This window comes from Canis lupus, chromosome 36, assembly GCF_003254725.2.
Source record: "Canis lupus dingo isolate Sandy chromosome 36, ASM325472v2, whole genome shotgun sequence".
In the NCBI taxonomy this organism is placed as follows: Eukaryota; Metazoa; Chordata; class Mammalia; order Carnivora; family Canidae; genus Canis; species Canis lupus.
The window spans coordinates 10686533-10711174 of record NC_064278.1 but is presented as its reverse complement, the minus strand read 5'-3'; the positions used below and the strand labels follow the sequence as shown (position 1 = coordinate 10711174).

General features: G+C 35.1%; 1 protein-coding gene across 1 annotated transcript in view; it reads right to left on the bottom strand.

Annotated features, from left to right (window-relative positions):
* LOC112674652 (sodium channel protein type 2 subunit alpha) overlaps positions 1-24642 on the bottom strand; it is a 134874-nt gene that overhangs the window by 55000 nt on the left and 55232 nt on the right. Inside the window, 10 exon segments of the mRNA XM_049106274.1 lie at positions 121-253; positions 3337-3684; positions 8815-9102; positions 10884-11090; positions 11232-11373; positions 12924-12987; positions 15531-15803; positions 16690-16781; positions 17356-17484; positions 18519-18609. Coding sequence (XP_048962231.1) covers positions 121-253; positions 3337-3684; positions 8815-9102; positions 10884-11090; positions 11232-11373; positions 12924-12987; positions 15531-15803; positions 16690-16781; positions 17356-17484; positions 18519-18609 — 1767 coding nt within the window.

Sequence of the window (24642 nt, the reverse complement as noted above, 5' to 3'; positions counted from 1 at the left end):
AAAGACATAGTGCTGATGTGATATAAAGTCAGGAAGAAGTTTTTTGGAATTTATGAAAGTATTTTTTTCATCATTACCAAAGCACCACCAAGTAGCTCTGCTGTAAGACTTTTGACGTACCTTCCATGGTGTTGGTCAAAATACTGGCTAGACTCATTGCTCTTTGCCTTGTGGTAGGATCTTCCAGCAAATCCATGGAAACATGGTAAGAACTGGACCGTCTCTTTCTTAGTTCTGTTTCAGTAGTTGTGCCCTGAAAATAAAATTTCAGATAAAATAACTATCATTCTTAAGGGTAGCCAACCCCAAAGTGTTCCTATAACAGGTATTACTTAACTAAATGTCCACCAGATGAGAATAGCTCATTAAGGTATTGCTGGAATCAGCATGGAAGTGTTTGAAAGCCCATCAGATTCTCAGCCTTCACTGATGCCTGGGTTTGCAGTTAGGATGGACTTCAATTCCTCCATGGTGGAGCTTTTGGCTGGAGGGATCATGTCTACCATTGCATGGATACTCTTTTAGCATTTCAACCAATCCTACCTAGGACCTCAGACTGAAACCCATCATTCCTTGATTTTCTCTCAGGTTGAGTTATTAGATTGTTATAGACACTTATTCATGGTTTCATGTATGGAAAGAATTTTTAAGGCTTCCCTAATATGCATTAGTTAACAGTTCTCCTAAAATGTGAATTCAACTTGTAAAACGCTTTTGTTCATTACATATAGGTCACATTTCCTAAAATCCTTAATAATAAAAGCAAATATTAGTACTAATTTAAACTGTCTTACATTTACAAACTGACTCCACAAAACATCGACAAAACAAAACATCCTTGGTGCTGAAACTCTAATTTAAGGCAATAACACCGATTTGGGGAACTTTGATTTTTAACCATGATAAAGTGATTTGATAGTTTTCTATTCCAAAATAAACTCACCAAGATTTCAACATGGGCAGAAATTTACTCCTACTTTAGGAGATCAAACAAAGAAATTAATTATCACAGGAAGAAAGGGCAAAACTCAAGCATTTCAAATGCAGATCTGAGTGCTAATAACAAAAAAGAAATCATTTTTAGTTCTATGAGGATTCTCCCTATTTCTAAAAAGCAATGAGTCCTGTTCATCTACACTGACTTTATTGTGGAATGTGTAATTGACATTATTTTATCAACCTGCATACTTCTAATGCAGACATATTCAAAAGCAAAGTTTCCACTCAGTTGATATGATTGCCATTAATGGTGATAAACATCCATATAAATGCTATTTTCTGAGATACTCCTTATATGTATGCAAAGAAGTTGTGGATTTGTTTTTGTTTGTTCAACTAACACTCATCAAGATCAGCGATGCTCATATTTCATCACGTGTAAGTTTCATCACGGGAGGAATTTCCCTGACTTTGTTCTCTTCAGTCTTTTGGTCTAAGTAAGTCTTGCTTGTACTAGAAATCTCTTTTTTTTTTAACCATTTTATTGAAGAATGACTGACATGTAAAAAGCTGTGTATACTTAATGTACAAAATTAGTGTACATTAAGTACACTAATTAAGGCCACAAATATCTCTATCACCTTCCAAAGTTTCCTCCCATCCCCTTTATTTTTGTTGCTGTTATGATTTGTGATGAGAACATTTAACATAAAATCTACCATCTTAGCAAATTTTAAGTATATAATGCAGTATTGTCAACTATAGGCACTATGCTATGCAAATCTCCAGAACCTATTTATCTTGCTTAACAGAAACTTTGTACTCTTTGGCCATCAAACTCACAGAAGCAGAGAGCAGAATGGTGGTCACTAAGGGTTGGGGAGAGGGAAAATTTTTTAAGAAGCATCTCAGGGAATTCTGATGTAAGTAGTCTGAGGGTGAAGTATACTTTGAGAAACACTGGGTTAAAATGAAAATGTTTGCTTCCTTATCCATTTCTTACTCTCCATTTAAGAAAGTTAAAAAAAAATTCAATGGAAGGCAATATTGCAGTATGCATAGAATGTAGGTTTAATACCCAGCATACTTGTGGTCAAATCTTAGTTCCACCATGCATGGGCCTCAGTTTCTTCCTCTGTAAAATAAGGATAATATCAGTAACTATGATAAAGGGTTGTAGTGAAGACTTACTGAACTAACACATGTAAAGTGTTCTGGGCAGGGTCTGGTACATAGTTAGCTATGGTTATTATAACAGAGAAGTTGACATCCCCTCACTACAAAATTATACTTTTTTTCACTATTTTATCTGACTCCAGGTACTTGGACTTTGGGAAAGTAGTGAAGAGAGGCCATGGGAAAAAAGTGATTAATGGTTATTTTTGTAACCTAGGAAAGAGGTAAGAAGCTCCTCTATTAGGTGAGAGAAAGCTGACTCTGTATGATTTTAATGTGGCTGAAAGAGCTTATCCAACTATAATAAATGGGATTGTATTTAAAAAATCATACAAAGAAGATTTCAATATGATTCGGCAGACTATAAAATACAACCAAATGGCACTGCTAGAATGTTTTTATGTTAGCCAATAAAATCTTATTTAATACCAAAGTTTAAAAGAACTTTATGTTTTACAAAGGAAAATGTCAAAATATATACCCCTGTAAGTATCTGCTATTTAGTTGAAACTCTTTCTTATATGCTTGATTTAGAGCCTGTTTACAAAAAGAAATCATGACTGTAATATGAAAACTGAAATCTGCTCTAAAAATTGCAATACATGACCCTACCAGGCACTTTGAGTGACTTCTTTACCACACAAACATATGATGGATGGGGTCGTTTGAGTGGGTGCTAAACATGTCACAACACTCTGACCGACAAAGAAAAAGAATGTGGCATCGAAGGATTTAGATGTCTTTAGTAATAGTATGTAACTTCAAGAGGAAGTATCAAATCCTCCTTTCAAAGAAACAGTGGTGATAAGATCCTTAACTTGTGTATTTAAATTTCTTGCATTTCATTTGGTTATCTTAATTAAACATTATGTTTGATAAATTGTTGCTGTGCTTTTGGACAAGTTTCATACCCTGAGGCCTTTAAGGATATTTTTTTCTTCTTCCTGTATAATGATTCTAATTAGATTCTATGAGAGCCAATCTAAATTTTTAAATAATTTGTAGAAGCATCTAAATAGAACAATTTGACAACGTAAGCTCCTGGACTGAGCCAACCCCAGCAAAAGATTTAGCCAACGTAAGCTCCTGGACTGAGCCAACCCCAGCAAAAGATTTAACCCCAGCAAAAGATTTAATTCCTGGATATGGAAATCAAAAAACACCACCTCCTGTGCCAGCCACAGGTCCCTTCCCAACAGTGACAGTTTTCAATGGCCTCACCTCCGGAAGGAGCTGTCCAGCTGGAGACGTGAGGGCAGAAGGGCCCCCAACCAGCGAGACGACCCCGTTGCAATCCACTGCACTGTGCATCTTTCCATTCACCGGCAGGATGGGGATCACCCTGGAGGCCCGGCTGGCCTGGCTGACATTGCTATGACGCCGCTCTCCATGTCTGTGTGGCACAAACAGAGAGTCTCTCCGGCTGTCATTGTCTTCAAAGGTGCTGTGCTCATCATCAGCAAAGTCGTTCTCAGAGCCAATATCCTTTGTTCGGCCTCTGAAACTGAAAAGGCTCGCCCTACTGTTGCGTCTTGGAGAGAAAAGGGAGCCACGGATGCTCAATAAAGACTGAATAATAAGAAAGCAAACAAAACACAGATGAACAGAATTAAGAGCAGTTATCTTCAAAAATATGAGACTTGACTCATTGTTTCAGATTTGTTGACTTACCTAAAGATAAGTCATGGGACAAGTTGGAACTTGGGGCAACTGCTGGCGGTATTCAGGCACTCTCTACCAGCTTCCCCTTTTCTGTTCTGCTTTCCCTTTTTCTCCCTTCCTTCATTTTTTTTTTTTGTAATTTTCTGTCCTTTTCTTACATTTTACACATGCTAGATAGTCACAAGCACCCTTCAACATTATTTTGTCCCAATGTTGGCACCTAGAACAGAATTTTTTGCTAGACACTATTCTAGAAGCTAATCTCATTTAAAGTGCCAATGGAAAGCATCTAAACACACACCTACATTTAGATCCTTTGAAGCCAAAAATATACCCAGTAAGAGCTCACTGGTGACCACACCCTAATGCAAATCTTAACACAGAGGACAATAAAATCAATCTTGCTAGTAGGCCTGTTTAATTATAGTACAAGGAGCAGCTTCTCCCCCTTCCCTTTGCATATTTTATAATGTCTTCATGAATAAATTAAATAAATCAAGCTGAGAGAACTGTATGATTCATTCCCTGATTTTCACTTTTTCAGATTTCTTTCAAGAAATCTGAAAAGCACCATATTCACAAAAGTCTGGTTTTCACTAAGTATTTGGTCACAATCATGACACAGATTTCTAAATGGCCACATTGTCACTGCCACCATGTAGTTTTCCTTGATTCTTAAGCACAGCAGCATTGAACACAGTGAATCACTTCCTGTTTATACTGATTTACTTTTCTATCTTCACTGTAGTAAACACTTTCTTGCTTGTCTGATACCCATTTCTCTTTCATCTTTCAACAGTAACCTGACTATCCTTTACAAATGATCCTCAGTCAAGACTATGACCCAGGCCTAGCCAGCAAGTGCATTCCATACCCTAGGCCGTAGAGAATCATTTAAAGATGGGCAGGGGACCCTGCTTGGTCCATTGGCAGCCACCGTTGTCTTTTACAATCGTTGAGAAAGAGGTGCATTTTTAATTGGCGTTGCTGAGAATATTGAATATAACTTTGAAGTTGCAGTGGCACCTTGCCACTCCTTTGGAGGAACCTGGGCTTGAAATATGGAGAAACACTTGGCCATAATAACATGTTTTGAGCCTTTAAATCCAACCATACCTAAAGCTACTCACAGAGGTTATTTATCTGACCTAATCAGTTCTCTCTCTCTCTTTTTTTTTTTTTACATAAGTTGGCTGGAGTTGGATTTCTATGATTATTAATAGAAAGAACAGTAATTTTATCACTTAAATGTTATTAGTTTGATCTTTTTCTTGCCAAAAGATTTAAAGCTAACTAAAATTATTTTGTACCTACATATGTTTTATATTTACTGAACAACAAGTATGCTTTCAATTTTCTTTTTGGCTAAAGAATATTTTTCCTCAATAATTCATATAAACATCTATAAAACATTTGTAAGCTTTAAACACTATCTTATGTTATGGGATCTTATTCATTATTTAAAGAAAGAGGGACATTTAAAGAGACTGATCTACTCTCCTAAGAGAAGTTCCTTCTTTTCCTGTTCCCATTTTTTTTTTATCTTATTACCAACTTCACTAGTAAGATTCCTTTTTTTCTTTTATTGTTTTCCATATAAGTAATTATTTTTATGTCTCTCTTAGACTACCCAATTTCTTTCATCTCATTGTTCTTCACATGGGACTTTGAATAAGCTATAAAACATAAGAGTTACAAGATTTGTGACTTACTGGCTATCATTAGCTCAAAAAGGCAGGCAATAAATGCTTGGTAATAAGAAATAAGGTAAGAAACTATATGTATGCACTACATATAGTGGATACATATAGTTAACTACAAGTACTCCACTTAATTAGAGCCAGTAGAAGGCTTGGAGGGAAATAAATTATAAAACTGCACACAAGGTTTCTCTAGTTCAAAGGTGAATTATGCCATACAAGAGCACAGTTTACATGAGACAACTGAATGAAAAATGATTGTGCCCCATCTGTTAACATCAACTTCTATTGCTTACATTAATTATATAAATCCATAACAATGAAATCCTGCACCATATATAAAAGATGGTCAATAAGAAAAATCTGCCACAACAAATGAATCTCTAAAAAGCAAAACTCCTGCTTTATTATAAATAGGGAGTGAACTAATAACTTAAGGAGCTTGACTTATAAAAGTTTCAAAATAAAATATCCAGGGACACCTAGATGACTCAGTTAGTTGAGTGTCCATCCTTGGTTTTGGCTCAAGTCATGATCTCAGGGTCATGGGATTGAGCCCTGCATCAGGCTCTGCACTCAGCATGGAGTCTGCTTGAGATTCTCTCTCCCTCTCCCTCTACCCCTCCCCGACCCCTCCCCCTGCTTGCATGTGCTCTTTCTCTCTATCTAAAGTAAATTTAAAAAATCTTCTTAAAAATAAAATATCCAGATTTTCTTGAGACTTGATTAGACTGTGCTCTTGACTTCCTTCTCTCCCATCTCCCACACTAAGAAGTCAAATTGAAGTCTAAGAAATATTTCATACAATCTACCTACTCTACTGAGAAAATTATAATTTTGCAATAAAACTTCCATTATATATATATATATTTTTTTTTAAATAGAAATGGTTACCAACACAATTAATTGCCTTTCCATCATGTCTCCACAAAACAATAGTTTTTAATACTTTGTGGTCTTGGACTTTAAAAAAACCTAACAATGAACCCTTTCATCGCTATACCTTAAAAACCTCTACCTTCCTTGATATTTTCCCTATAACTTCCAGGGACTTGGAAAGTGGAATTAGTATAAACTTAGGGTTCTCTCCCTCCCCTCTCCCTGCCTTTCTCTTTCTCTCCCTCTTCCTCTTTCTCTCTCCTTCTCCATCTTCTTAGCAATTTATCTATTTACCAGACAAAAGGAGAGTTTTTCGCTTCTTTAAAATACAGATACCACTTAAGAAACTAATATCAATCTGAGCCAGATGTTGCATGCTGTATAAGTCAGTAATCACTTATCAAGCCCCAGTAGCCAGCAAATAAAGTTGCAAAGATGACAGTACTGGGGAAATGTTATATCTGTGAGAAAATTTGCAGAAAGAAGTAGGTCAGAACTTAACCTTTTCAGGCTTCACTATTTCCTCTGGAATTAGTTCTATTGGATTTGAACTGAAGCAAATTGAAGAGACTCTTTGTGGCACCTGGTGATCTGCAGTTTCAAATTTAGGCCATTTTACCTTTAGTAACCTACCTTCCTTCTCCCCCCCCCCTTCCACCCCTCCTCCCTTCTTCCTTTCCTTCCTTTTCAACATGACCAATGCTGTAAAAAGGGGATTTGATTTTTAAGGAATTCACGTTTATTAAGATTAATGTCTCCACTAATTAAATCATAATGATTGTGACAAAAACGTGAATAAGTATAAAATGTGGAATTAAAAACAAAATTCTATTTTAAATATAAAATCAACCCCACTAATCCTTTAATGTATTGTATCTCATAATGTTATTTGGACTTTGAATGAATCGAATTTACCTATAAAAATTTGACACATATTAAATATAAGATTTTGTGAGATGGTATATACTACAAAATGTATGAAGAGCAAGTACAATCCTAAATATATGTATCTTTTTAGTGAAATTAAATTGTAAGTTGCTTTATCAGTTTTTAAAAATATTCTTTCTAGTTAGGCTGATAAAGAGGAGCTTCAGTGTCATTATCAATTTTGAATACCGCTTCAGCCCTTAATAACTATATGACAATAGGGCAGCCCGGGTGGCTTAGTGGGTTAGTGCCACCTTCAGCCCAGGGCCTGATCCTGGAGACCTGGGATCGAGTCCCACGTCAGGCTCCCTGCATGGAGCCTGCTTCTCTCTCTCTCTCTCTCTCTCTCTCTCTCTGTCTCTCTCTCTCTGTCTCTGTGTCTCTCATGAATAAATAAATAAAAATCTTAAAAAATCTACATGCCATTGGGCAATTAGGTAATTATTCAACCTCACTGGACCTAATAAATAGTGAAAATAATACTAATGTTAGCATTAATTATGACAGTGTAAAAAAGAATACCAAGGATAAAACAAGCACTTGATAAAGAATACAGCCCTCCCCTTCTCTTCACATCTGTAGACTGGGGACAACAATTATAGTACCTACTCAGGGCTGTAGTGAGGGGCTTAAATTGAGTTTAGATTGAAAGCTGCAATGTATTAGGTAAGTGTTAGCTATTATCACTGCTATCAATGTTGTTCTAATTGTTATGGTTACTAAATAATACTAAGGTTTCACTACTGGTGAAATTGTCTTTTTGAGAAACTCTGTATTTCTGGTAATTCTCTTGGTGATTTCAAAAATTAAGGATCCTAAATTTCAAAGTTTCAACAGCTCGTGTTGGTACAAAAGCCACAGGCACCCAGTGAACATTTACTGCAATATATAATCAGGGTTTTTAGTGCAAATCTTACATTAAACATGAGAGAGATAATCAAGTGCAATTGAACACCACTGTTTATTTAGTGTCATAAATATTCCTCAGCAACCCACCTAAGAATTTTGGCTACACTTCTAGAAAAATTTTGCTTCAGTTCTCCTTGAAACAAGAGTTTGAAGAATGATTCTTCCGATGAAGTTTTGTATGTGAATGGGAACAACTACACAGATGGTCTGAAAGAACACATGGTTCATTTCTAGGAACCTGCCACTCAGAAGACCCATAGTCACTGGGTCCAGGCACAGTAGTGTAGCTAAGAAGGGATGGGGACCATCTGCTGATAATTTCTCCTGTAGAAAATTGTCCCAAGATGTTTGAGTCTTCAGCAAAACCTCAAAACCATAAATTTCCCAAGCTCAGTGGGATATACACTCTAAAAATGCTTTCTTGGGATTTTAGAAAGTTGTAAAACTCACAAAGTCTCGGAGGTGACAAACACAACACTTGATCATTACAATTCTGAAAGTACCGCACCATCCAAGGAGAAGGTGGTTTTATTTCTACCAAACTCTGGCATATCTTAAAAAAAATGGTCTGTTACGAAAACACAATTTCTGCTAATATATCATTGGCTAATGATATATTTACCTGATGTGGAGAAGAGAACCTTTTTTCATATGTCAGCCTGCTTCCTTCTAAGGAAAAACGGAAACCTTTTCTTCTTATACTGTCTTCGGATTCGGATTTGCGAACCCCATCTTCCTTCTCTTCTTCTCCAGACTGCTCTTTCTGCTTCTTTTTCTTCCTTCTGTTTTTCAGCTCTTTTTCACTCTTGGAGCTCAACTTTGATGCTACTGAAGAACTCTCTGAGAAAACTCCTATCCCACCAGCACCACTGAACTCTCTTGATTCTGCAGATGCGGCTGCAGCTGCTGCCTGGAAGCACATATGTGAAATGGTAGTTGCATACAAACCTTAAAAACTTTATCCCCATTTACTGCTTAATCTGTCTTCAATATCATGAATACAATCTTGAAAGACAATTCTCCATTATGGTCCATATTTTGGAAAACCATGCATTGTCATTAGACCAATTAAAGAATTAAACTTTAAAGACACATGGAAGATGATACGTGTGACTTTGATGGAAACTTTAAAGATCTGGCCTCTTACTATGCTCTCTAATTATTCAATAATATTAGTAAGACATTCAAATATCATAACAATTTTTTATGACTTAACCACTCTATTAAGAAGGAAACAATTTAAGAACGATTTCCTGTTTTAACCTGATTTATCACACTTCCACTTGACAATAACTTTTAGCACCAGTCTAAATCATTGAACTTAATTCAGCCAACTATTTTAATAAATGTTTTGTCTGTCTTTCACATAAGTGGAGCATTTCACTAAGAAATGTACAAGAAAGGGATCCCTGGGTGGCCCAGCAGTTTAGCTAGTGCCTGCCTTTGGCCCAGGGCGTGATCTTGGGGTCCTGGGATCGAGTCCCACATCGGGCTCCCTGCATGGAGCCTACTTCTCCCTCTGCCTGTGTCTCTGACTGTCTCTGTCTGTGTCTCTCATGAATAAATAAATAAAATCTTTAAAAAAAGAAAAAGAAATGTACAAGAAAAACATATTACAGAATATATATATATATACATATATATATATATATATATATGAATCTCAGATCAATGGCTTCTGACTGAATTTCTAAATTATAATAGTACAGCTTTGGGAAAGACATAGTATTCTAGGTTGTTGCTGTTACCTCAGTATATTTTATCTACCTGACCTTTATTAAATATTTAGGATACTTAGTATTAAAGGAGAACTGTAGTCAAGATCCAAGGGAAGCCAAAAATAGGCATTGGAATAGTTAATGCCATTAAGTCAAAGAAATACAATTAGAGCAATCTTTGCCTCATTTCGAAGTCTTATCAAGCCCAAATTAAATTATTTTAACCGAATAGGAGGCAAAGAATGTAGTCATTTACTATATTTACATACCAGGGCTTTTTTCTTATGCAATCCATAAACTTGCGTTTAAACACCCTTCAGGGGCACTTGATGGGATGAGCACTGTGTGTTATTATATATGTTGGCAAATTGAACACCAATAAAAAATAAATTTATTTAAAAAATGCCAAAATAACAAAATAGATTAATAAGTTTTTCTGGGTAAAGTAAGTAAATAAAGAGAATTTGTTCATTTTTTCAAAAATAAATAAATAAACACCCTTCAAATAAAAAAATAAATATTATATATGTCTTTGTTTTTCCAGATTCTAGGAAATAATCTCGGTTTGACTCTGTTTTCTGACCTTTCCCCTCTCTACTGACACTAACAAAGAAGCAACTATAACAAATTCATCTTCCCCAGGAAATCAAGAAAATACTTCGATTGAGGGCATGTAGGCCTAAATATTTTGTGAGTCTGAGTAAATGAGGAGTCACAAGGGAGAAAAAAGTGTCATTAAAGCAATTATAGTTCTTGATGTTTTGATGCCATCAGCACTGACAGTAATCAACATAAAATAATAATCTCCTAAAAATCAAACAGGTTTCTAAAACCAAACAAACACATATGACATGTTTCAAATGCTACTTTTATCCATTGCTGATTTTGTGTAGTAAATGCTACTGACCTCATCAGTGTGGTCACGGGATTGAAATCAACAAACACAAAAGAGTTCTATGTTTGCTAACTATACCTGAGCTTCTTCTTGTTGTTTTTTTAGTTGTTCGAGCATCTGCTGAAATTCAGCTTCTTTCTGTTCAGCTTCCTCAAGAGTTGCCTGATTCTGTTCCTCGTAGGCCATAGCCACCACAGCCAGGATTAAATTTATAAGGTAGAATGAGCCCAAGAAAATGACCAGCACAAAAAATATCATATATGTTTTCCCAGCAGCACGTAGCGTCTGCAAAAATGTAAGAGATGTTTTATTAAATTTTATATAGATATTACAAGTTCACACTCCCAAGTAATAAAGTATTTTGTAGCAGTTCCCTTGATCTCAGTATTTCATGCTTCCCAGAGGAATCATTTTATCTGTTCTCACCAGTTGGTAAAGGTTTTCCCAGAAGTCTTGAGTCATGAGACGAAATAATGACAAGAAGGCCCAACTAAAGGTATCAAAGCTTGTATAGCCATAGTTGGGGTTTCTACCAGCCTTCACACAGATATATCCTTCCGGACACTGGCTGTAATTAGATTAAAAGAAAGAGAAAGTCAGTACTGCAAGTCTGCTGGGTGACTTCCCTGTTTTTATAGATGCCATAGTCTATTTTATACGACAGTAGGGAAAACAGATTTCTCTCACCTTACCCAGCACTTAACTCAGCACTATGTGGACTGATTTACATAATAACAGAATGTATTAAGTCTATTTGTGTGTTCCTCTGTGATTCATAATTGTCATTATATTTATCATGTCTCCATATAAAAGCAATCATATCATGATGAGTATCTTCTGGGACTTGTAGACATGAACAGAAGAATAGTCTACCCAGAAAAAAAACAATTTTCACTGAAGGTATCTAGAGGCAAAGTGTGCGTGTGAGTGTGGCAGTAGGGAAGTGGGATGAAGGAACAATGGATGGGGACACATGGAGATGAGGGAGTGACTCTGCACACTGACAGTTTCCTAGTTATGACCGTAATGATCAAGCCAAACCTGGCCTCAATATTGTGCCTGACATTTCTGGGCTACATGATCTTGGGTAAGTCTCCCAACTTTCCTAATCTTCAAGTACCTCATATGTAAGAAAGGGCTAATGACAGAACTAATGTCCACAATATCATCTTCCATTGAAGAACATCAGACTTATTCTATGGTTCTAAATTCTTACCAAACAGGGAAAGGTAATTGTTTCTCTGAATTTTCCTAGGCTTTAGCTCCAGGTGCAATACTTCTTAATAACAAAGTTCAGATGTCAATCATAATAATCAAAAGCACTTATTGAATGCTGTAATAGCTACATACTCACTAATCCATTTAATCCTCACAGCAACTCTCTTATTTTTTTTTTTTTTTTTTTTTTTTTTTTTTTTTTTTTTTTTTTTTTTTAAGAGAGAGAGAGAGAGGCAGAGACACAGGCAGAGGGAGAAGCAGGCTCCATGCAGGGAGCCCGACGTGGGACTCGATCCCGGGTCTCCAGGGTCATGCCCTGGGCTGAAGGCAGCGCCAAACCGCTGAGCCACCCGGGCTGCCCCAACTCTCTTATTATACCCATTTATCACATGAGGAAACTAAGGCCAGGGCAGGGGGTATTATTTGTTAGAGTCAGGCTTGAATCTATGCAAACTTTCCAGCCTGCGCTCTTAACCACTTTGCTAAAATATGCTCGACACACACTCACCATGACTCAGATACTGACATTATCTTCAGAGATCTTACATTTGAAGCCATGGAGACCACATTAGCATATATAAAATATCACACTTACAAAAGTACATGCTTATGAATTCCATTAACTTAATCTTCTAATACATATGTACTGCTTTTCTGTTTTCCAATGAACTAATTTGGAAGATTAGCTGTGACCTAGTATGGAAAAATAATTGCCGCATATAAGTGTGTGAAGGAGGTGAGAATCCACACTTATTTCAGCTATTTTGAGAATCAGTGTGAAGTGGAATTTATGGAGGGCTCTGAATGAGGAGCCAGCGAGGGCTGGGTGGGTGGGAGGTGGCAATGGACTTGGGCCGATGGAGCAGTGTGGACTGTAATTCAATACGAAACATCACTTACCCTGCATCTGAGCTGTTGCCACAAAGCAGAGCATCATTTTGCCCTTCCAAAAAATAAAAGTGACCTATTTAAAGAGTAAGGAACAGAAAGAATCATTTAAAAAAAAAGCCCTCAAAACACTTGAGCCATTGTGTTTAGGTAATACACTTCACAAATTTTTTCAACCAATATGAAATGGACAAAATAAAAAGATGTACATGGCTAAGTGAAAATATTTTAATAATAACTGAATACTAAACAAATACCAAAATATAAAATTTTTAATTAAACAAATGTTTGGAAAATCTTTTTTAAAAAAGAATTTTTAAAAGGAAGGAATAACTATTATAGCATTCTCATGTCAGCATTTATTGCAAATGTAAACTCAAATTGCTGGGGATAGTTAAAAAAAAAAGAATTGCCAAATTAAGTCTGTTTGGCACAAAAAGTGAGAGAAAGGGAAGCCTTGTTGCTTCAAATTGCTTCCATGCAAGTAAAATTTTACTTTATAAGTACTTTTTTGCCTGGACTCAAAATAGATTCAGACATTTTTTTCCTACCAGTTTTAACTTAATTTCCTGTGAAAAGTGGGGTTCAGTTTTTTTTTCTTTCTATGATGCTCTAAATAAGTATTGTGTTTGGGAGTTTGGCTTGATTACTGTCTTTTAAAGGAACAGGATAAACTTGTTTTTTTGAAGATATATAATTTTCTAAGTATATCTAATTTCTATTCTTAGGAAATACCTTATATATAACTTTAATAAGTTGCAAAGATGGTCTCAAAAAACATACACGTACATAAATGTACAAATTCACATACAAAAACACATAAACACTAAAACACATACATATACTCCACAAAAAATTATTATAATTGTTTTTAGGACTACTTAAAGCCTATATCGAAGGAACACCCTAATGTACTATGCAGGGAAATATGGGCCATAGGTTTGCAAAAAGTTTTAGATCCTTACCTCACAATATATACCAAAACATATTTCTAGATTATTAAAAATTGGAGATTTAAAAACAAATCTATTAATATAATACAAAGAATATGTGTTTTCTGTATAGAAGCATTTTCTAAACTTAGAGAAAAATGAAAACAAATTTGATGACTGTGTTGCCTAAAAAATAAAATCACTTAAGCATCACAAACAAGCAGTAAGATGAAAAACAAGCTAAATATATTTGCCCAAAAAAGACAAAATGTTAACATGCTTTATAAATTAAAGAATTCATATGAATTTCTCCAAAATTTACTATCACTTGATGAAGTAATGGGTAAAAAAATCAACAGATAATTCACATTTTATGAAATATAAAACTTGCTAATGATACTAATAAACATAGTTTAACAGTTCTACTGCAATAATTCTTAAGGAACAAGAGGAGCACTTTTCTTTCTACCAAAAGATTTTAAAATACAGTAATAGTCAATATTAGGGAGAGTTCAGTAAGATGATCAGTGACGTAGGGAGTATATAGTGGTATGATCTCTCTTTAGAGCAATCTGACACTCTATCTCCATAGCTTTAATCTTGTTATATCCTTTGATACCCACTCCCATCAACCAAACTCTATCAATAGAAATTTATCTGAAGGAAATAATCAGAAATAGAGAAAAGATTAATGTGCAAATATTGTTACTGTGCTGCTATTTTAACATTGATAATTAAGAAACCTCATAAATAATGAAATTTTAAAAAACTATCCAATGAATCTTAATCTCTGCTATAGAAATCTTTATAAGAATACTAACTCTTAAAACAATTTGAAACGGGATGAAACTTCAGATGGTTCTAAAAACTAGGAAGGATGCCTTAGAATCAGTATCCCAGTGGAATACTGATAATCAGCAGACCAATGGGAGTTTGTTAGCTAATTGCACATGGAGAAGGAGGGACTTAGACATCCAAATGACAGAGAGGCTGGCTTCAACGATAAGAAATCATACTGATGTATATGGCCTCATAAGTCTATGTCCATTCCTAAATAAAACCAAACTATACTGATAAACGACTCTAATACAATGATTGACATTGAAAAGATAAATTACAATAACAGTTTGAGTTCACACTTTCCCATCATCAATAAGTGAATGGATAATTTGGGACTGCTTAACTTTCTGATAAGTACACAAATGCCTATTTCCATCTTGGTGAATGATTTCTCTATTTCCAGTGCATTTCATATGCACTCAATACATATAGTGAGTCAACCAAATAAGGCCAAGTTATTTTTCTCCAGTGTTCCTAACCATGCATTTCAGCGTAATACACCATTCAAACTGCTGATTTATTTACTAATGACTGAGAATTCCTTCCTGACCAATGCTTACCAAGTTTTTTTTGTTTGTTTATACAGCATAAAATGGTATTGCTTTCAATGCTGGTTTAGGAAAAAGATAACGCATTTCCAAATGATAACTTCTATCATACGACTGATAGGTAAGGAAAAAGGAGCAAAATATCATTATCATAAGGATCATTTGATTTCCATATCACATGTATTATCTTAAATTGGTTAAGTCATTTAGTTCACATTAAAATTGAGACAACTTCCTGCTATATGTATTTGTCTAATTAAAGGACTAAACAACTTAATGGTTAAAAAAGTATATCTTACTTTTATCCTCAATATATTCATCCCAGTTAAACATGCTCACTGTCCTATTGAACATGGTACCGTTCCCATCCAATGAATTATTAAAGAAGGAAGTGATGTTTATTTCAAAGGAAGAATTATCTGGGGGCCATTGCAAGCATTTATTCCGCAGGTTGCCCATAAACAGCTGCAGTCCTATGAGTGCAAACACACTCAGACAGAACACAGTCAGAATCATTACATCAGAGAGCTTCTTCACCGACTGGATCAGGGCCCCCACAATGGTCTTCAGGCCTATGAATAAAATCAGAGGGAGGAATGTCAATATACTATTCAACAGCTACTTTGTTGACAAAAACATCATGAGCTTGTCCTGGAAAATAAAGATGTCATGCAGAATGCCAACAATATTAGTTTAATGTTTGTGACTAAATAACATTTTCATGAAAAGCCTGTAGCTGGTGAAAATGAATGAAAGCAGAACTTGTATGTTCGTTAGAAAACCGTGAATGGAAATGAACCGAAAGTGTTCCAAATACCCCTCAGAGCAAAAGAAATGATTTTGTTATTCATGCTTAAACATCAACCTTGTGTAAATATTTTGCTTGTATTTGCAGATGTCTTACTCCCTAACCTCTTATTGATTTTAGAAAAATCTATATGAATAAAGCAGTAAGAAATCTTGAAGTCAATGGATTATGAAGTTAAATACTTGTGAATTCTGCAAGTTTGAATATGGGTTAAAAAAGGAAGACATCTGAAAACTGAGCCCCATGCAGCACTCATGCTATCTCTTGCTCTTTCATTTATCTGCAGATAAGAAAATCACCAGTTTTCAACCTAGATGGTCAAATTTGCATCATTCTGAACGCCTCACAGTTTAGCTTCTATGCGGAAAGCTTGATGTAACAGGATGCAAACCATGTAGCCTGTTGCTGCAAATGCCTCATGCAAAACTCGTTAAACTCAAAGGCTGATTTAGAACAGTTTTAAAGAAAGCAAGAAGTAAAAGCAAAGAATCAAATCCATCCAAAATATGATGTCCTGATTCTTGCTTTTTTTTTTTTTTTTTTTACATATTTCTTTGCAACGTGTGACAAGCAAAAAGCTTATGCACAAAAAGCTGAGATTGTAGCACCAATGCAGTAAAGTCAGCCTCGGTGTTTAACCTAGCTCTCACCTGGAATGACTGAAATTGTTTTCAGTGCTCGGAGAACTCTGAATGTTCTCAGCGCTGAGACATTGCCCAGATCCACAAACTCTGTCACGTATCTGTAATAGGGAGTTCACACACAACACAATAACAAAACACAAGAAACAGTTGGAGATATAAGGGGCCTACCACCTTATACCAGTTTCTTCTTACCTGGAATTACAGAAATAGTTTTCAAAGCTCTCAAGACTCTGAAAGTTCGAAGAGCTGAAACATTGCCTAGGTTTACAAATTCTGTTACATACCTGTAGAATTAAATCAGAGTTATTCAGAATTTCGGGAAATCTAAGTCTACGTTGGTCTTTCATCAAGACCTTTTCAACTTCAATGAGTGTTGCCATGAGATTTCCCAATTAAGAGAAAAATGGAATTGTCTTTAATCATTATCTATGTTACTTGGGTACTTTATTTTACAACTTTACAGTCCTAATTGAATCCAAAGTTATACAATTTACTACTAGATTCTTAATTTCTCCAAAGTGCATCATTTGATTAGATGAAAAATATTCTAAGTTCCCATGAAAACTAAGAAAAATGCTTGATCTGTCAAGGGAAGCCACCAAGGAGAAATATAGTGTAGGCCCCCACCAATGATCTATTATTCCAGGATGGAAAATGTATGAAGATACTTACGCAAAAGTAATGACTGTGAAATCCAACCAATTCCATGGATCCCGGAGAAATGTGAAATCTTCTAAACAAAAGCCCCTTGCAAGTATTTTTATAAGTGATTCAAATGTATAAATTCCTGTAAAGGTGTACCTGAGAGGAAATAGCCAAGCCCACATTAAAGATCTAGTAGGCAATTGACATGTACATGTGTTAAAGGAAATCTAACAAGCAAAAATTAGAAGCTTCCATATGGGTATGTACTATCTTCCTATGATGTAAGCTTAGATAGAGTTTAAGGCAAAAGAAACATCATATTCTAAAAGACATTCTCATTGAGTATGAGTAAACAAGTATTGTATTTGCTACATTAACTAATTTGAAATATACATAGCTTATAATATCTATATGATGATATTACCTGAAATACACTGGCTATTGGTCTGATTTAAGCAAATAGGTATTAACCTCTAAATTAATGAAGCATTGTGTTTAATAAAATATGTATCATTAAGTGCCATGAAATATATACTAATAAAAGATAGGTGATAGCTGAGACGCTTGGGTGGCTCAGTTGGTTAAAAGTTGCTCTCTTGATTTCAGCTCAGGGTATGATCTCAAGGTTGTGGGATCAAGCCCCTCATCAGGCTCTGCACCCAGTGGGAAGTTTGCTTGAGGATTCTCTTTCTCTCTGCCCCTCTCCTTGGAGGTGCTCTCTTTCTCTCTCTCTTTCTCTATCTCCCTCTCTCTAAAATAAATAAATCATAAAAAAAGAATAGAAAAGAAAAGAAAAAAGAAAGAAAGAAAGAAAGAAAGAAAGAAAGAAAGAAAGAAAGAAAGAAAGAAAGGTGATAGCCATGAGAAAAGAACAGATAAACTAAGCATAACTTTTATCATTGGATATTAGTAATCACTGAAGATATTCAAAAGAATATGAGACTCACAAAGAAGATAAAGGGCTACAAACATTGGCAAACAAGTACAGTAGTTTGAGCTAATGAATGAGCCACTGCAAGCTTTGTCCTATGGAAAATTAGTGGTTGAAATGATCTTGAATCATTGTTTAAACTTGTCTGGTGTAGAGGACCTAGTATGATTTGCTAAAGAAAGTGATGGAGTTTCAAGATAGTAAATTTGAAAAATAAGGGATTACAGTATTGAAAAATATTTTTTTATTTTCTACTTACTCCACATTCTTTGTCCAGTCTGGAGGGTTACTCATGGTCATAAATACACAGTTGGTGAGAATAGTGCACATAATGAGCACATTGAATAAAGTAGAAGAGTATTGTCAAGGAAGACAAAATTCAATGGAAAAATCTTACTTTTTACCCCACCATGCCTTTTACATCATGAAGCTTAGAACTTTTATGCCCTTATTATTTTATTCTTGAGTCCAACTTTTCCATTTCTGTAATTCAACAACCACATATTTAGGCAATGTCAGGCCAAGCCCTCAACTATTTTGAGGCCATTTTTTAGGGGTTTCTTAGTAATTAAAGAGATGGGTTCATTGATAAATAATTTATCAATTTAAGTTTTTTAAATGACAGATTCTACTTAACTACTGAGCTGCAAGTTTAGTGTGTCTGTAAATCATGACAAAAATTCAACAAAAGAATTTAAGTGATCACTTAAATTCATTATAATTCCATTATAAGGATCATTCTGGTAGGATGTATTTAATATGATCCTTTTTAAGTTGAGTGTATAATACATGGTAATTGCTGATAAAATTTGAAATAGTAAGAAAAGATGGCTGATATTAGTGATGGCATGTCTTGGTTTTGTAACTGTGGCCAAATTACTTGTAATGTACCTAAAACTCGGTTCAATTCACTATAAAAGTGAGAAAAAATTCCCATTTCACAGAATTGCTATGAGGATCAAATGAGTTAAAATACACAAAAACTCCTATGCTTAAGGTGCCTGGTAAAGAAAAGATGCTCAATAAATTGCTTTCCTAACTTCCTGAATCATAAAGAACATAACTTTTAACAAACATCTGGTTTGTGTCACTGTACCCACTTTGCCTTTGCAGACAGAGCTGATGTCCTTCCCTTTCCTTTATACCGAAAAACAATGAAAACTCAGAGAAAATATATTCAGCTGTAAGATAATTAAAATAACTTTCAGGGTTAAGAAAAAGCATAAGAAAGATTCTGTTGCAATTATGTAAAACCACAACCTTTATCAATGTAAATTCAGACGCAATAATAAAAATCCCAGAAATTGAATAGATGCTATTTATAATCCTTCTTACTCTTAATTTTTATTATAAATTTTCACATTACTGGCACATAACAAAATAGTAACATGATTTTAAGTGCAGTAAAATAGGACAGTGAGTAGCCAATGCTGCATTAATCTACAATGGAAATTTCTTTGCATCTACAACTGCCTTTAGTCAAAGTAACTCATTTTTCATTTTTACTAACAGTGACAGAAGGTACTTGCTTACTTCTCAGCTTGTTCCAATGCGTCTACATAAAAACAGTCCTAACTGAATGATGTGGATCAGCCACGTGAGGGCACTAGAACCTAGAGAACACTTTAGAAAAAAAAAAAACAAAACACCATTTGGAAGAAGAAACATCTACTTTTTCTTAATTGCTAGAAATAAAAGTAAAAAAAATCAAGATGATTTGCTATTAGTATATAAAACTAGAAGATCTTCTCCGTCTGCTGGCCTGCTAGGTCCTACGGGAGAAAACAACTCCCTTTGGCAGTTGGCACCATCCTAAAAATACATGGTTCTGAACCCCCACAGTCCTCTACACAGTCCTGTATTTCTCCACTTAGCTCCATCTCCTACCCTCTGCAAACACAATTCCAATTTTCTAATCCTCTCTGATCTCCAACCCTTCCCCCAACCCCACCTTTCCACCTGAAGCTGATGTCCTTATTTCCTACTCACTGAAAGAAAAGATAGCATCAGACTGCCAGGTCTCTATTTCCCATCCCCAAGCTAATAAACTTCTCTGGAAGCTTCAGGACCTATTCTTTATTCCCACCTGTTTCAATGGGGAAAGTTTTCAATGCCTCCACTCATACTCTGGACACCTTCTTCCTTTCCAGAATACTTCAGAAATCTCATCACTTTTTTTCTCTTAGGTTCAGTATCTCCCACACTATTGGGAACTTCCTATCAATATAAGCTTGCTTAAGCCTCTCTTATCTTATCCCTCTTATTGGGAGGGCAGACTTTCTCCCAACATTGAATCTTCTGTAAGTACTTATAGCCCTAATTTTCCTCCTTTTCACAGCCAAACTTCTTGAAAGAGCCATTTATCTTTTCTTGCCCTCATGTACCCAGTACATCTTCAGCCTACTAGCTTTTCTATCTAAAGATGGTAGAGTCTTTATATTTTTTCACTAAAGGAAAGGTCAATTTTGAGTTCTTATTTGACTTGCTCTCTCAGCAGTATTCAGCAAGGAAGATTCTTCCCTTTTTCATTATGTTTTCTTCCCTTCCCTTTATTGAAGTCCTAATTCCCTGGTTTCCTCATGCCTCGTGGGCAACAATTTCTTTGCATCCTTTGAAATGTTGCAATTCCCTTTAAAAAAGGAGATATGATATCTCAGCCATTTCCCCCCTCTCCTGCTATATTCATCCTAGCAGAGTTCATCAACAGAGTCAAGTACCATTTATGTAGCCACCATCTCAACAACTTCTCTCAAGGTTAGACCTCTCTGCTCAACTCTCCACAATCAAGTGTTCAAAAGGCATCTGTACTATATATCTCATTGATACTTTAATCATTTAGAAGAATTTGAGTTCTAAAACTAAGGTAAAAATCTTTTCATCTCATCCTTCCCCCCGACCCTCCATACTGCTCTTTGAATTCCTGTATCTTATAAAATATTCCATGATCCAGCCAGGAACCTAGAAGAAATCCCAGATTTTTCTCTCTCCCTAAACCTCTGCATCCAATTTAGCACCAAAATCTGTCAATTCTATCTGTTATCACTGGATTCAGTGCACTTTTGCATCCTCCTATCACTAAAAAATCCAGTGCCACCAAGTATAACTTAGATTATTGCAGTTTCCTCCAAACTGGTCTTTCTGAATCCATGTTTAGTTCTTTTTGATCCATTCTGCATCTTGTGCCAAAATGACCCGTGTAAATGCAATTTGGATGATTTCAATAGCTTTCCACTATTCTGAGGATGATGATCTAACACAGTCTAGACTGTAGAAGGTGTGACCCCTGTCTACTCCTCTAGTTTTGTATTTTTTACTTGTTTTTTTTTTGTATTCTTTACTCTTAATTGCATTCTTCTATGTTACTGTAATTGTTTTACAGCATCTAATGAAATACTCACTTTCTCAAATAAGAGTCTTTGCAAATGCCACCTCCTCTCCCTACAAATGCTCTCTACTGCACTATAGCCAACTTATACTTATTTTTTAGTACTCATTTTGAAAAATATTTCTCATAGAAAGTTATTCACCACAATACCTCACCTTTTTAGGTCTACCAGTTATACATCCCCATAGCATCTTATACTATTCTTCCAATGACTAATTTTAATGCTGATCTTTTCTTCTACTAGACAGCTTTGTGGGCAGACACCATGTCTATAGTATTCCCCCACTAAATCCTTGCCATTTTGCACAGTTGACTACTGAATGAAATAAAATTTGCAACTCATTTACTACTAAATGGAATGACATTTTTCCTTTTTAATGATTTTTGAGGATTGATTGATATGGGATAAAAATACAGCATGAAATTTGTCTTCATGTATATTGAATACTCAAGTTTCTGCACTTCATTTTTTGAAAGAGAACAGAAGGCAAACATAGGTGGAAATTAATAACCTCATGGGATTTATGTCATATAATGATCTGAGTCATGGTTTTATGACCCTTAAAAAAGATTTACTCTTTATATTGGTAGAATTTAATAATATATAATGAAGTTAATATATAAATTTCAATATTATTAAGCAATAGAGTGATTATTGTCCTGTAAGTCACAATTAATGAAGTATTTATGCTCAAATAGGAATTTTCCATATTGCATGACTATCCTTTTAATAATAAAAATATACTTAAGTTAAAGATCCTGACAGACATTCAGGAAAGGAAAGCAAATAAAACTATTTTGTTTTTAAAAGAAAATAAGTGACAACTACAGTTATCTTTTTTTATAAATAGCTTTTTATTTAATAGGTATCTCTAAATAGGTTGTGTATTAGAATTCATCAACTTTTGAAAATCACTGTGGATTAATTTTATCAGTTACATACTTTTAAAATTCCTGGAATTTGGTTAATGACTTTTTGTAGACTTTTGTAGGGTTTTAGATAATCATAATGAATATACAGGTACCAAAAAGATGTGGGTATGGATTTTGTATTGGTGATACCACAGGTTGAAAAAGCACAGAAACCCCACATCAAGACAGATTTCAAGAGGCAAGAACTAGTAATAAAATATGTAAATCCTACATTATTTTCTAAATATATAGGCCAAGACATTAACAAAGTATATATATATAGAGAGAGAATATATGTATATATAGTATTATATAATATACATATTTTATATGTATAAAATAAAATATATTTTATACATATAAAATTTTTATTTTATTTATTTATGAGAGACACAGATTGAGAAGCAGAGACATAGGCAGAGGGAGAAGCAGTCTCTACGCAGGAAGCCTGATGCAGGACTCCATCCCGGGAATTCCGGGATCACGCCCTGAGTCAAAGGCAGATGCTCAACCGCTGAGCAACCCAGGTGTCGCAACAAAGTCTATTTTTTCAAAATAATGTATCCCCGAACAATATTTCCTGAAGAGCTTGGGAATATAAAATAAAATAGAGGAAGACTAACCTTAAATAATTTCAGGAAAAAAGGCTCTTTTAATCTATTAATTTATTTATGCCAGGTATTAATAAAAATGTGTTAACCTTTGATCGGTACTGTCATTTGGCAAATATAAAATATTTTCTGCATGTATATGATGAAAAAAACTTCCAGTTCATACCAAATATGGTTTATGTAACCTTTGACATGAAACCCAATATTTAAAATATTTTAAAGCACTGAAGGAGGGCACCTGGGTGGCTCAGTCAGTTAAGCGTCTCCTTCCTCTCAGGTCATGATCCCAGCATCCTGGACTGAGGGGGGAGCCTGCTTCTCCCTCTCCTGGCTCATGTTCTCTCTCACTATTTCTGTCTCTCTGTCTCAAATAAATAAATAAAATCTTAAAAAAACAATAAAGCACTTGAAGGACAGGCCAGATGCATCTTTTACCAACTATTTTAGCAAGTTGCTTAATTCTAGGATGTTCAGTTTTCTTATGTAAATATAGGACTAATGCTTCCCTTAGAGGATACAGTTCTTTTTATTATCATTAATCATTTGTTTATTGAATATAACATGGAGGGCATTTCTTTATTATTCTTAAAGAAGGGTCAGTCATTGTTTGGGAGTCTGTCCAGGGACTTTGTAATGTTTTATAATATCCTGAGGATGTTGCTGAGGTATTCTTTAAACTAAAGGGAGAAAGCAATTTAACATTAGAGTTTTGTTTTTGTCAACATAAAAATGGAAAATTCAAAGCAGAGTAGGCTAGACCTGTTTCCACCTATCAGTACATATTTCCAAGCTAGCAGAAATATTAAATAAATGTTATATACATCCTTTTAACTCTTGAGCTGTTTAATTCTATGCCTAACCATCTTCCTAACTGTGTGATATCACATGAGGACTTTTGAGCATTAAGAGCAGGGGAAATGGATATTGTAGGTTGTTCCCTCTCCTCTCCTACAAGCCTACACAGTTCTTTGTAGGGAAAACCAGAACTTTTTTTATTTCTACATGGACACCATATCATTTTGGAATGACTAAAAAGCCTACTTCTTATTTAATGAATTAGTAAGTTGAAGCCACTGAAAATAACCTTTGGAATGCATACGGACAGCAATAGTGGCAATGCACCTAGGACATTATACCTGAGAGTTTTCTTCTGTTGGGTGGAAAATGCAAAGAGCACTGGGCTGAGGATGAGAAGACTTGGTCTGAAGTATCAGCTCTGCCACTGACATAAAATGTAGCCTTAGAAAGGGAGTAAACAGGCCTGGGACTCAGTTAAATTGTCTGCGAAATGAGAAGGTTGTACAATCACATTGTGTTTTGGTCACTGACAGCTCCAAACCCTGGTGTCATATAAACATTTTTAAAGTAGTGAAAGTAGTGATTTATACAGAATTCTTTGTGGAATTCCTTGGCAATGTGAGAGTTTTCCTTTACAAATCTTACAGCAGTTGCTGTTAAAATTGTCTACTACAACA